Source organism: Sciurus carolinensis, chromosome X (assembly GCF_902686445.1).
Source record: "Sciurus carolinensis chromosome X, mSciCar1.2, whole genome shotgun sequence".
Lineage (NCBI taxonomy): Eukaryota > Metazoa > Chordata > Mammalia > Rodentia > Sciuridae > Sciurus > Sciurus carolinensis.
The window spans coordinates 54,367,868-54,382,752 of record NC_062232.1 but is presented as its reverse complement, the minus strand read 5'-3'; the positions used below and the strand labels follow the sequence as shown (position 1 = coordinate 54,382,752).

Genomic DNA, 14,885 nt, shown 5'->3' with positions numbered 1-14,885 from the left:
CCATGGCAGGACCTCTGTCGCTGGTTGCCAGACACTCTGGTTACAAACCACCTGCCTATCTGGGCTTCCTCCTAGTTTCTGCTGCATCCTGGTTAGCCAGATGCTACTCTACCTGCCTGTCTAAATAGCTGGCTGGGGCTTCTGCTGCTACTTCTGGAATCTTCTGCTTTACCCTGGCCCATCTATGTGCTCTTAAAGTTCTGACCCTCTCTCTCCTAGTTTCCACTGACACTAAACTATCCCATTTCTATAATTGTCCAACTAGAAGCATACTGGAAGAGAAACTTATTAAATTCACAGGCTGTCCACTCTAACTGCTAAGATTTAAATTTCAGCTCTTCCACTTCACCCAGTTGTGTGATCTTGGGGCAAGTCACTTCATCTCTTTGAACCACAGTTGGCTCATTTGAAAAATGGGCATTATAATAATATGTACATCATAAGATCACTGTGAGATTGATCAGTCGATTTTTTGTGGGTGCTGGGATGGAACTCAGAGTCTCTCCCATACTTGGCAAGTGCTCTACCATCAATCTATACCCTCAGCCCCACTGAGAGATTTAAATAAGATACAGATGCTCCTCAACATATGGATGGGGCTACATCCTGTTAACATTTTGTATGTATGTAGGTATGTATGTATGTATGTATTTGTTTATTTATTTTTGTAGTATTGGAGATCAAAACCGGGGTGTCATGCATGGTAGGCAAGCAATCTACCACTGATCTACACCCCCAATCCCTGAATGGGGTTACCTCATAAACCCATCATAAATTGGAAATACGGCAAGTAAAAATGTATTTAGTAAACCTAGCCTACTGAAAATCATAGGTTAGTACACTGTAGAGTCCTGATCATGTGACTGACTGGGAATCATTGCTATTACCCAGCATCCTGAAAGAGTATTGAACTGTATATTGGTAGCCTGGGAAAAAGTCAAAATTCAAAAATTCAGATTATGGTTTCCACTGAATGTGTATTGCTTTCACACCATGGGATTGTCATAAAATCCTTAAATGGAACCATCTAAAATCCTTAAATTGAACTGTCATGAGTCACAGACTGTCTGTGATGTCTTAACACAGTACCTGGCACATAGTAAATATCCAAAAACTATTTGCGATCATTTTACATTATTTTTACATTTCCAGTATCTAGTGCAGACTTGGCACTCAACAAATGTATGCTGAAAGGGGAGGAGAAGAAGTAACAATCCCTGGTTATTCAGTTTCCTGATCAAAGTCGATTCCATCTGTTAATTCCACTCCCATCTCAGGATGTAAATACCTTATGGCCACTTGGTTCTGTCACTTAGCTATTTCTTAAATCCCACCTATTCTAGCAATCCTTTTGCATTTAAGATCCTATGGCTTGACTGATCCCAATCTGCCTACAGAGATGTAAAACTCTTAAAATTGCCCACCCCCACTTTTCATCAAATCATATTCATTTATTCTGATTACTTAGCCACCCTGGATATGTGGCTAGTGTGAAATTTTTGGATTGCATATTTTACACATTAGCCCACTCTCCAGCTCCCTGCCACGTGTGTGCTTTCTACATTTTAGGTGTCACTCAGCACTTGCTGTCTCTGATTATCAGGTCAGATAATATGTGTTACTAATGAAGACAGACAGCCTTGGTCAGAGAAATGCTTCAGAAATATTTTGTGATAAAGATGAAGGCTAGAAGCTGGAAGCAGAAGCTGGGGAAGGGGTGGATTTGTGTCTGCACTTATTCTTCACCCCAGCCAGGGCAGAAAGCATGATGCCTCTTTCCCGTTCATTGGCTATGTTCCTCTCAGAGGCCAGAGGGGCAAGCCTAGACAATGCAAATGAGCTGTGGATGGGACTTGGCCAAGGGGCCTCCAAAGGGAGAGCAGCAGGGCTGCCAGGGAGGAAATAGAAAAGGAAGGTACCTACTATTTTTTAGTGCCTTCTTTGTTTCCCCAAGCTGCAAACTACCCTCCTTTCCCAGAGACATAATCAATACCAATGTGCAAAATCTCCCTCACAATAAGTGCCTGAGTCTGAGAACACTCTGTAGATTGGGTGGCCCCTGACATGGTGGCCTCTAATATGATACTCAGACTCAGAGAAATTTATTGTGCACCCACTATGCACTAAAGTCTGGCAGTATTAAACTTAGGTCAAACTGGAAGCGTTTGATGACTTGCTTTAGCTGTGGCATAAGGGACACAGCGAAGTGATGATTGTGTAGGCATAAAAGAACAACTAAGCCTACAAGTAGCAGACCAAAGAGGGCAAATTTAGCCAATTCCTTGCTGATTTCCTATCATAGATCTTTTGGTTTCACTTGATCCAACCCAGGAAAACATGCTGTGAGGATATTCAAGAGGCATGGCATGGCTAGAGTCCCTTGCCCAGGTGAAAGTTCATTCTTTCACCTGTTTAAGTGGTCTGGATCCAGGACAGCTTCAAAGTTGAGTCTAAACTCCCCACTTTTCTTGTACCCTTCCCCAGCCCCCAAGTAAAGACAGAAGGCACTTTCCTCTTTTGAGTTGTAGTCTCCAAGCAAAGTTGTCAAAATCGTATGATGCAGATGCGCAAGAGACTCACAGACCCTAACTGCACCTCCCTGGGCTCTTCGCTAGGTGAGGTGGGCTGTTGGAGCAGAACAGCGTGACCTTTGCTAGGAACCGAGAGCTGCCTGTGATCCGGAGTTGAACTGGAAACAGAATCAGAAGTCCCACTGCCGTTTCTGCCTCTTCCACCCCACCATGTGTAAGGGAAAGCTCAAACAGTGAGGGGTTAAGTTCCTTATAAGGAAATGAACCTCCTTTTTCCTGTGCGGAAATTGTGAGTTTTTTTTTTTTCTTTTTCTTCTGTATGTTTAAAGTACACTGTAAAAACTATACCCGGTAGGATTCACAAAAATACATTCCCCTAAGGCGCCGGCCAGGGGCAACTAGAAGCGCAGGGAGAAAGGGCTGGCGGGGCGAGCAGGGGCGGGGCTAAGGAAGGCGACAGTGCGAAGAATTTGAGGGATGAGTCATCAAAAAGAAGCTGGGAAAGGGAGCGGAACTAGTAATCCGAACTGGGAAAGAGACGAGCATTCATTAGACACAGTTCTTGTCAATCACGTCTGCTCAGCAAATGACCTGAGAGCCTCCCAGACCTCTCAGACCGGAAAAAGGGTCTTGGGAGGCGGTCTAAAGCCTTTGAAATCGGAAAAGACAGAGCGCGAGCGAGCCGTCAGAGGAATCTGAGGCAACGCAGGCAGTCCTGGTAGGAAGATGGCGTTTGTCATCAAGGTCACATGGCCACTTTAGGGGACTAAAACGAAATGCTAGCTGAGAACAATAGGAACGGCCACAGTGTGACCAGATTTTCAAAAAAGCTGTCTCAATTCCAAATATTTTTTCTAATTAGACTCGTAAGCACATTTGTGATTTGTCAGAATTCATGTCCTACACACATGTCATGACGACTGTGGGAAGGGGTGGAGTTTCTCTGGAGCTCTCCTTCAGGGAGCCTGAAAGGGGTGGGAAAAACCCAGGGGCCAGGGTGACTCTAGAACCAGGAGGCAGCAGGTGCCAGGACAGAAGTCACCCACTAGGATCTCAGCACCCGAAAGCAACAAGGAAAGTTGATTTCTGCCAGGCATCCTGCATCTCTTAAGATCTGTCAGACTCGTTTCTGGTCTGTGTGGTCTAATGTCTGACCTCTCACCTGTTCAGAAAGTTTTCCTGGTTAGGTGCCCTGGTACATTGTACCAGATGATCAACTTTCCTTAATTCAGGATAAGAAATGTGAGCTTTGTAAACTCATTTGTTCATGTTATTTTGTTACTATTCTATCCATTGGTGTCCTTGCAAATATGGCTTCTGAAAAAATTCTCCTTGATTTAACTAAATGATGAAAAGGGATCTGTTCACTCATTGGCCAGTACAGTTAGGGGACATCCACTCGTGCAGCTGTGTATTGTAGGGACTAGGGAAGAGCTGGGACTTATAAAAGTAGTGATCCAAGAATTGAAGCAGTCTAATCTGGTTGATGAGTTCTTTCTTTTGCACTTAGACCATTTTCATGCCTTTCCTTCCTGGTGCAAGCAACTCTCCAATCTGAGCTGTCTCAGAATTCACAAACACCCAAAAGATCCTGAAAAGACTGACTGGGAGGATGGGGCACAACAGAAACTCAGGTTTCAAGGGTACCTGGGAATGGAGGCAGTGGCAGTGAGATGAACCTTTTCACTAGGTCAATCTTGTCCTGCTGAGCTCTGGCCATCCCAGTTTAAGCTATCCCCTCAATCTACCCTCTACTAATACCCCATTATGAAGCATCATCAGACTACTGTAGTTTTAGTTTTGTTTTGGTTTTTTATTTTGTGTGTATGTGTTTTTTTTATGAGATGCTTTGTTTTAATCACATATTTACCACTCTTTTCATTTAAAAATGGTGGGGAAAAAAGGAAGGTATTATGCAGATACCAAAATATATTTCTGCTATAATCTTTCTTCAGTTACCATTTTGTCTAATGTCATATAACAAAATCATCACAATACATGTGGCTTCAAACAATATTCATTCTTTTTTATATATATTTTAGTTGCAGGTGACACAGTACCTTTATTTTATTTTTATGTGGTGCTGAGGATCGAACTTGGGGCCTCACACATGCTAGGTGAGGTCTCTACCACTGAGCCACGACCCCAGCCCCCAATATTCATTCTTAACACTTATTCTGGGTTTGGAATTTGGGAGCTGTTGAACTGATTGATTCTTGCTTGTGGGGGTGTAATGTGTTTGCTGTTGGACAGTAGCTGGAGCTGAGGTCTTCTTGAAGTCTTCTTCACTCACATTCCTATTTCTTGGACAAGGAAGATTCACAGATGGACCTTCTGGCATCTTTACGTGTTTTGTCCTCATGGCAGTTTTCAGGGTAGCTGGATGTCTCCCATGTTGGCTCAGTACTTCCAAGGCTCCTGTCCTGGGTAGTGTATGTGTTTTGAGACAGGAACTTACTAAATTGCCCAGGCTGTTCTGGAATTTGCAATCCTTCTGCCTTAGCTTCTCAGGTAGCTGGGATTATAGGCATGCACCACCATGCCCAGTTTTAGTTTTATTGATCACTTTGAATGGATTCAGGAATGGGGTTTGAAGGAAAAGGGGACATCTATCTGTTCTGTTCTCCAAGGCACATACTTCTCCCTCCTCTAAACTTTTAGAGGGGCTGTAGGAATCCAAAGTGTAGCCTCAAAGGAATAAACTTCTCTTGGAGGAGTCACTCTAGCTCAGCTATTCTAGAATAGTGTTAACTCATGCAGAAGGAAGTAATACTTGAACCTGAGCTCACGGGAGAACCAGACCCTTTTACTGTTAGTCCCATGGCCAACTTAGAGACTCACAATTTCTCTGGTCAAATCTGAGAGAGAAATCTTGTATCATCTGTTACAGACAGTTAAACCATAGTAAGAAAGTATATGTGAGTGGAGGGTGAATGGAGGGAGGGGGATGTGGCAAACCAGAAGGTAGTCTGCAGAAAACAGAAAATTTAACAACCCAGGAAAGGACAGCCATCATGGCCCAGAGTAGCACTTTCCCATTCTCCCGTTTTGTTTCCATTACACAGACCCCCGAGGGCCTCTGAGTTACTGGTTCTACCCTACTGGAAGGCAGCTAGTCCCTTCCCTAAGTACAGGGATGCAGTATGGTGTTCCAAATTTAGGGAGGGGAAGGAGGCCGCTATGTTCCATTCTGGTCACCAGGTGGCACCAAATCATAACCATAGAAGAAGCCATCTAGAAATGGACCTTGAGAGCCCTTGAACTATTTTCCTCCCTCTCCCTGACGGAATTGAAGACTGAGGAGCCTTTCAGATATGGTGGATAACCCTCCTTTAGTGAAAACGCTTGAATCTTTAAGCTAGAGCCACTTCCAGCTGAAAATTGCTAGGATTTAAATGTGGCCTTCATCCCTGCCCTTCCCAGAGACCTATTTCTCAGCTTCAGATAAGGAAAAAGGTATTTTCCTGGAGTCTTTCCAGATGTCTTCACCCACCAGAAGACTTGTTTTTCTTCAAAGAGATCAGTTGAATAAACTCAAACATCGAGACCTAGGAAGTTCTGCCCAAATTCATGGGCCTGCTAGGAATGACCTTGTCTGAAAAGTGGTGTGGCTGACCAGCCTCATTGCCTCTTCCAAACAAAAATGCCTGCTCTGGTGGCTCAGACATGCTTCTTAAATTCCCATTGCTAGACTCTTCCACCTGGAATGCTGTGTTCTCACAGCCATTTCTTTCATCTGATCTGTCCCATTTGTTGGGGCACAGATCAGATGCCAGGAAGCCATTTTTGGTGTCCACCCCCTCTTCTAAATGATCGTTACAGTGTGTGCCATTCACCCTGTTCCTCTACTTTATATTATGGTTATCTGTGAATATCTTCCCTAAAAAATTGAGAGCCCAAGGGAGGGCAAGGATTGTGCTTTATTTACCTTTTTATACCCTATTCCGATGAACACAGTAGGTGCTTAATAAATCATCATGATATCTTACATTGTGTAGCACTTAACAATTTACAAAGCACAATCACATATTTTTTTCTTATTTAATCCTAACAACAACTCTATGAGCTAGGTGTTATATCCCTGTTTTACAGATGAATAGGCTGACAAGCAACTTGCCCAGGGTCACATAGCTAGGAAGAGGCAGAGAAGGATCCAAATGCAGGTTTTTGTGACCCTAAATCCAGTTCTTTCAACTTTCTGTATCTGAGCTGTTGTCCGGATGTACCTTCTTGAAGACGGAAGCCAGGTACTGGGTAGGAGGGAGGAGAAGATCTAAAGACCAAACTCCCCTCTTTTCATTCCTGTTCTCTTCTCCCCACTACTGTTTCCAAAGAGGATTTCAGAATACAATCTTATTTTTTAAGTATATCTGGTGTGAGATGTCCTTGTGGATAAGAAAATAAAATATGGGTGAAGACAGGACAGTAAGGTGTATTCACAGCTGGTAACTAAAGGATCTTTGTCAGCCTGGAGGGCGGTCACTGGTCTGTCCAATAATTTAATTATCGACTTGGACTAGGACATTGATGGCATGCTGATCAAATTTCTAAAGGATATGAAGCTGGTTTCAGAAAGATCCCGAGAAGCCATAATGAACCAGGAAGATGAAATGTAGTTTCAGAGCCAAGTTCGTAGAAACCAAATGTTTAACTTCCTAACAATCAGTATGAAAAGGTTTCAGATGTTTGAGGTAACTACAAGCGTATTCGTTTTGACACCAGCTGCACCAAATGCTAATATGTTCGGGTCTAGAATGGAGGGAAATTACAGTTCTGCTTTCTGCTCTGTTCATTAGATCACAGCAGAGGACTGTCTTTAGCCGTGGATATTAGACACAGAGACATTAGCAGCCTGGAGCGAGTACTGAAGAGAGACCAGGAGTGTAACAGGACTTAAAAATCATTGTGAATGAACTCTTGGAGCTGTTTAACCTGGAGAAGGATTAGCAGGTTGATGGTGGTGGTTCAGGATTCAGTTTTCAGATATATAGAAGAGGGATTTCCTTTGTTTTGCTTTGGAAGGGGATGTAATTAGATTGCAAAGGGTAGGTGTTTTGGGAAAACTAATTTTGACTCAACCTAAGGAAGAAGTTCATAATGATTTAGAGATGATCCAGCATGCAGTGATCTACCTTGAGAAGATGAGATTTTCCCATCATTGGAGGTATTTAAGGAGAGACAAGATAACTACTTGGCAAAGAGGTTGCATAAGGCAAACATCGGATCATAAGAGAGGGGAACTAGGCAACCAGTAAAGCTGCTTTGGATACCATAATTTTGAAATTCAAGTGGTAAGGGGGCTGGAGGTGAAATAGTTGGAGCCCTCAGAGCGGGTACCTCTTAACTAGTTATTATCTCTACTTCCAATCTCCCCTCCTCCAGTCCACCTTACACCTATGGCCCAGAAATATTTTCCTGAATACTTTACCATGAGACCTTCCAGTTCAAATGTCATAGAATCTCAGTAACCCTAAAGGTCATCTGGGTCAGTTTTTATCGGACACTTCCATCACCTTTGCATCACCCACCTGGAGTGGTTGTCCAGTCACTGCCTGACTATCTCTGGTGATAGGCAACTGCCTACCATTTGGGTCAGTCCACTCTAATTTCAAAGTACTACTAATCTTTAGAAAGTCCCTTCTAAACCCATCAAATGGTTATGTTAGGATGTTGGGGTCAGGACATTTTTGTTGTTTTCTGCAGTGCTGGGGATGGAACCCAGAGTCTCACACATGGTAGGCAAGCAAGCACTCTGTCACTGAGCTACACCCCAGCCATAGGGCATTTTTTTTCTTCTGTTTTTGGAACTGTTGGTAATAAATTTTAAAGGACTTCAAGAGGCTGGAATCATGAGCTGAATCTTTTATTACAATTTTTCATTATAAAAAAGAAAAGAAAAAGAGCAACTTATGTTGAATCCAAATCTGCTTTCCTATAACTTCCATCCATTAGATCTCAGAGCCTTTGGAGTCACACAGAGCAAAACTATAGCTTCCTCTTCCCCATGACCCAGAAATGATTTGCTAACAGTAGACAAATTTTCCCTGGGATTCTCTAGCCCCCTCACTTTCATCACCACTATTCTCTGAGTATACTTTTGGTAATAACTGTCTTGAAGTCTAGTGCTCATAACTGAACAGAGGGCATCAGGTGTGGTCTGACCAGTTTGTAGCACAAGGTGATCACCTCCTTTATCCTCAACAGTATACTATTAATACAGTTCAAGGTCACAATACTTTTTGTAGCAACCAAATCATCCATTTGACTCATAACTCATGATGAGCTTTCATTTACTCTAAAAACCCTTTAGGCCACATCCTATCCTTGTACTGTTACATTTTGAAATTCAAATAAGGGACTTTACCAGTTTTGTGTAATTTTTAAGTCTGATCTGGTGACATTAAAACAGAATCCTTTTGCATATAGTCACTTAACCAGTTGAAAGTCCACCTAGGTTCACCTCTACCCACCTTGCATTTCTCTGTATTGTCCCAAGAGTATTGAGAGAATGTTTTGTTGAATTCTAAACACATTGTGTGGGTATAGCATTCTCCTCCTCTACCTGTCCAATCTATCAAAGGAAATGAATTGAGTGGGTACTTGTTTTCCTGAATCCAGTGGCTGAGTGATCTTCACTTTCTTTAAGTGCTCACCAACATCCTTTTAATCATTTGCCTGAGAATCTTGCCCTTGATCAATATCACACTTATTGATCTATAAATTTGTGGAATTTGCCTTTTCCTACCTGAAAAATGGTAGGGGCCATATTTTCCCATCTCTAGGCAGCAGCATGCATCGTTTCCATTCTCCCTGGGGTTTGTAAAGCCACCGCCCATTGTCCTGCAATTGAGCTGTGAGTCCTCGAAATGGTCAGGGCAGTTATTGACCCATACTCTGAGCTGGAGTTTCTCAGGGCAGCTCAAGGCACCCTGGGATGAGACTGCCTTCAGGAGTTTCTCTCTGGTGTTCACCTTGTCCTTTCTATTCTGAAAATCCTTCTCCTTGAAGAACGGAAGGAGCAAAGTGGAGCTGAGGAGGCTTTATTTTCTCACTATAAAACCATTAGCAAAAGCATCCAGTCAGGGCATCCCATTGCTCATTCAGTAACACCCAAACTCTCCTCTGTTATGAAGACCTCTGCAACATGACCTGCCAATCTGATGTCCCATCATTTAACTCAAACCCTCTGCGTTAGTCAGGCCAGTCCCCTCACTGTTCCTCGAGTATACCCAGACCTCATCTCCATGCTCTGGCTGAGGTTCTTCTCTTGATTTGGAATACCCACTACTCCACCCACCTATATCCCACCATAGCTTTTCTTACAATTTCTCCAGTCCTTTTAACCTTTACTGTACAACTGAAGTCACATACTAAATAATACACTTCATTCATTTTATCATGGTTCAGTTTTGTCTTCCTAATAGTTTGTACCCCACAGTGGGTATCTTCCATCTCTCACAGTATAGATAAACCAGCACAGGGCCAGGCCTACAGTCCTGTTACCATACTTCTGTGGAGATTTCCACAGTGACCAACTTCTGACCCTTCATATACACTACTAATTCAGATCCCAAGATAGCTGTGTCCTGTTCCCTAAAGGACTAAAATAGAAACCAGATAAACCTAGGGATGCAGGCTGGATCTAATCTAGGCACTAATGATTTTTGCAATGTGGAATAAAATCCAAGTATATCCTAATCTTCTCTTCAAAAATCTGTTTTTGTTTTTTGTTTTTTGTTGGGCTCAGTGCTGTTGGTCAGCAATGGGGCCAAGAACCTCAAGCTACATGGGCACAAACTGTCAGTGAGCTTGAAATCTTGCCTGTCCTGAAGGTCACCTCCTTTATCCAGGCCTTTCAAAGGTGTGAAGACCAACTATAATTTCTCACTGATGGGTCCCTAATAGAATTGGAGCTGGTTTTGCTATCGCACCTTGAGTTGTGAGAGGAGAGGCAATGTCTAAATTGCCTCCAAATAGATGGCCTCCTAACTGGAGGCATACGCTCGCGCGCGCACACACACACACACACGCACATACCAGAATGGGAGGCCCTATTTGGAAGTATCTGAAATAGAGCAATCAATGGAACAAAAAATGAAGATGCTGAATTGACCTCAAAAGGTGATGTAATCCAGCCAGCCCTCTGCTCTCAGGAAGATGAAGGATAACAATGCTTTCCTCAGTAGCCATTTGTTCCATTTGTCATGTTATTGGGAACTTACTGGGTGCCCATAATTACTTCCTATCCATAGCGAAGTCTTTCCTTGGGTTTACTTAATCTCATTTTCTCCTCTATCACTCTCAGAAGAAATGGAGAACACAGGTCATAAGAGAACACTTCTCTGTCCTGGTTTAGAAGTCACACATTGAAGATGGCAATAGTACACTTGTCACTTAGTAGTAGTGCCCACAACCATTGAATATTACCAGGTTGGATGTTACCTTCCTTTTTTCTAGCTTAAAAAAGAAAAAAAAAAAAAACCTACCCAGTTCTTTGGCACATTGCTTGCTTTTTTTCTCCAGATCCTCTCTTCTTTTCCACATGTTAAAAATGTACTCACCAAGAGTAGATCCATTAATGCTTTGTAAGACATAACCAATGGCCAGTAGAAAGGAAAAAGTGGAGCAGGACTGTAGGAAGGGTCATCTATTATTGGGTGGCATTCTAGGTCTGTTTCCACCACTAACTGAGTTGGGGATTTTGGGACCCATTTCCCCAATTATAAAATATGTGGATTGGACTAGATAACCCTGGGGTTACTTCTAGTTCTGATATACTCCAATTACTTCCCAGCTCCTCCATGCTCTGTTTTTGTTACCATATACTAGTATTCCCCTTAGTTTTGGAAAAAAAGAAAGGAAAGAAGGGAGAGAGGAAGGGGTGAAAAAGGGAGAAAACCAGTTCTACAACTGAGGACTCTTTCAACTTGTACATCCTCTTCCCCATTCTTTTTTTAAAACTATATATCTCTCAAGTCAATCATTGCCAATCTCTCTTGTCCCATGTGCCATATTAGTATATTAGTTCTGGGTTTTGGTCTCTGTACATACTACCCTGTGTTCATCCCCTCTGAACATCATTCTGGTTGTGATGGTTCATCTCCCTCATTTTGTCAGGGTCAATTTGAAGAATTCTTTTCCTGATATCTGAGGTATCGGCAACCCTGCTCAACTGTCAAACTTGATGATCAGATTCCCCATTCAGTTCTTCATGTCACTGAGAATCATATGAAATCCCATAATGCTAACCCTGTGGAGCCCCACTGAATCTGTCCCCTGGTGTTGTCAGGGGGCTCACTGATCACAATCCTGAAGAGAAATCACTCTCAGGACCCCAGTGACTTCTCCAATTCTACTTCACAGAACAGGAATCAAGTATCCCTAAGGAAGGAGAAGGGACCTGCTCTGTCAGTCACCCAAAGCCAGGGAGTCCACATAGCTGATGCCGCACTGGATTTGGATGCAAAAAAACTTTAGTATGTTAGAGGTCAAACCTCCTCCTAGCCCCCAGTTCAAGGTAAGGGCAGGATGGTAGCGTTGGTGGTGGTGGCATCGGAGAAGGAGGCAGAAGAAGAGGAGGAGGAGGAGAAGGCGGTGTCGGTGGCAGCAGCAGTGGTGGTGGCACAGAGAAGGAAGGAAGTATTATTTTTGCTGTTTCATTAGGAGGCCCGAGGTGCTGAGAGGAGGCTTCAGCTGCAGGAACCCAGAGCGCTGGGGGGTAGGGGGATGGGGACAGCAACCTGATTAAGATCGGAGAGGCCTTCGTGCAGGGGGCCAGCAGAGTGCAGCCCAGACTTGTATCAGCTTAAAGGCAGGGGAGTCTGATGGAGGCTGCCTGATTGCCTGATTCCTAGCTCGCAGGGGCACCCTGCTCCGAAGTCTGTTGGGGCAAGGCCTGTGCAAGGGAGGCAGGTTGGGAGTGCTAACTGGATTTTTTTTTATTTTTATATCAAGACACTGTGTTTAAAATTTTTACAAAGGACAAACTCCATGGGTTTCCGTTAGTGTTTTAAGAACTTTTCTTTAAAAAAAAAAGCCAACAACAACAAAAAACACCGCCTTTTTGAAAGAGAAATGACAGACACAAAAGAGACTGTAAAGAAAATGGGGTGATTTTCTGATAGCATTTCCCCAAGGGCAGAGGCAGAACCCAGATTATATACTGGGGGGCGGGGGCAATAATGACATGGCCTCCACAGTACCTTGTTTGCCAAACCTAGGATACCCTGGTCTAGCCAGGCCAATACTGCTTGCCTTTGGGGGAAGCAGATCACCCTGCAGGCTCTGCATCCCTCCACCGGGACACAGAAGGTTGGAGATTTCTCCTTGATGGCCCTCCAGCCCCATCCATCATTAGCCACTTCCTCCGTTCACCCCATGGTCTTGCTCAAATCTGTTTCTTTCTTGGGAGTCCTGTTCCTTGGTCTGATTGTGTGAGCACAAAGGGTTCCAAAATCAGAGAGACCTGAGCCTGGAACCCTCACTTCCAGAGCCTGTTAGCACTCATGGGTTGGAAAAGCATTTGTTCCAAAATTTTAAAAAAAATCAACAAAAACAAGACCCAGAAAAAAGACCAAGTCTGGGGGAGGAAGAGCTACTCTGCTCTTTAAAGCTCCCAAGTCTGGAGTTGGTCGTTGGTGCAGTTCCAAGAGAGGCCGAAGGCGAGCACCAAGGGGGTGTCCAGCTGTTGCTTTCAGGCCCCCCAGGAGTGTCTGTAGTCAGGCTCAGGGAGCTGGCTTCAGCTGCTGTTTCATGGATCCTCAGTTTACCAAGGACTCATTTGTGTCCCCATTTGCAGGGTTTGTCCAGGTTTACTTCAGTATTTGTGTTTTTGTACATGCGGGTGCATGTCCACATCTGTCTATGTTTGTGCAGATGGGTCTGCTGTAGGGTGTGGGTGCGTGCGTATACATATGTGTGTGTGTGTGTGTATGTGTGTGTGCACACATGCACATGTGCATGTGTTTGTGGATCTGGAAGGGAGGGAGCTGGGAGATGAGCTGTGCTCTGGGTTGGAGCTATACCCGGGTAGTGGAATGTGAGTGGGGCAGCCCGGTACTGTTGAACCCTGCAGCAAAGGTGTTATAGGGGTGCAATGTCTGCAGCCCTACCAGGGAGTTGGGAATCATAGTGATGGTGTTGGGGGTCATGAGTGGGATGTCATCAGGGGAGCGCCGCAGGGTCAGGGTATAATCGGGCAATGCAGTGAGGCGCAGTGTGTCATGGGGGGGACCAGCCTCACACTCATGGTGAGTGGGTCCAAGCTGTAATGCTGCCAGCTCCTCCTCAGGAGCAGCTCCCAATTCAGGGGCTCCAGCTCCCCTCTGGGGGCTAGTCTGCCGCAGAGGCTCCTGTCGCCGTTTGTCCTTCCGGTAATAGAGGGCAGCAAAAGCCAGAACATTGAGGAACAAGAGGGAGGCCCCCACAGCGATGGTCACACTTAATTCAGTGGAATAGTCTCGAGGGTTCTCCACCAGGAGAGGCCCTGCATCCTGGTCCCCGTTCCAGGACCCTTGGGCGTTCTCATTGCTGTAGGCAGGAGAGATGGCTGGCCGCTTGGTGCTCCAGGTCTTGCCATTGGGCCTGCGGGTGATGTGGGAGCTGTGGGTGGTATCCGGGGGCGGCACTTTGGTGGTTGTGGATGTATAGTGGAACATGTCATGCAGGTTGTACAGGTGGGGCACCAGGTGTTTCCAAAAGGCAACCTTAGTGGCTCGGTAATGATCGCGGACCCTTGGTTTCAGCCCGATGTGAAGGTAGAGCTGGTCTCGGGGATTGTATTTAGACCAGGCCACTTCCTCAAAGCGGTTGGCCTTGGTGTGAATGAACTTGGTGTCCTGGGGGACCGGCTTGTTGGGATCCCTGAAACACCACATGGAAATCTGGGGTCACCACTCTACCTGGATAAGGAAGGGTCCAGTTTCCTTCCTCTCACACCTACACCTAAACTTCTTCCCCAGTCCAAAACTTACCACCAATTCCATCTTTTTCAGGGTCCCTCCCTCTGTCCATACCCATTTCTGCCTCACAGCTTGAACTCCTTGTGCCCACAATGGGCATCATGGAAACTGTCTCACTCTTTCTTGTGCTTATCTGCTAAGATCAGGCTGTAGATATTTTGTCTTCCCCCATACTACTGAGCATTTATCAATCTTTCCAGCTGTCCACTTTTTCTCCTTTAGAGGTAAAGGCTGCTCCCCCCCTTTTGAGACAGAGACTCACTAAGTTGCCAAGGCTGGCCTCAAACTTTGTGATCCTCCTGCTTCAGCCTCCTGTGTAGCTGGGATTACTGGCACATGCCACTGTGCCTGGCTTCTACAGGTTCTGTCTGAATGTACTTTTCATGGTCATTTC

General features: G+C 44.6%; 1 protein-coding gene and 1 long non-coding RNA gene across 5 annotated transcripts in view; one reads left to right on the top strand and one right to left on the bottom strand.

Annotated features, from left to right (window-relative positions):
• Window positions 1–3,156: 3,156 nt before the first annotated feature.
• LOC124972479 (uncharacterized) overlaps window positions 3,157–14,885 on the top strand; it is a 19,474-nt gene continuing 7,745 nt past the window's right edge. Inside the window, exon 1 of the long non-coding RNA XR_007106467.1 lies at window positions 3,157–3,249. This is a non-coding gene — a long non-coding RNA (uncharacterized LOC124972479). The remainder of the gene's footprint in view (window positions 3,250–14,885) is intronic.
• Window positions 8,385–14,885, bottom strand: part of Nlgn3 (neuroligin 3) — a 26,229-nt gene continuing 19,728 nt past the window's right edge. For all 4 annotated transcript variants that reach the window (XM_047536905.1, XM_047536906.1, XM_047536907.1 and 1 more), the window contains one exon: window positions 8,385–14,393. In XM_047536905.1, coding sequence (XP_047392861.1) covers window positions 13,550–14,393 — 844 coding nt within the window. In that variant the 3' untranslated portion in view covers window positions 8,385–13,549. The remainder of the gene's footprint in view (window positions 14,394–14,885) is intronic.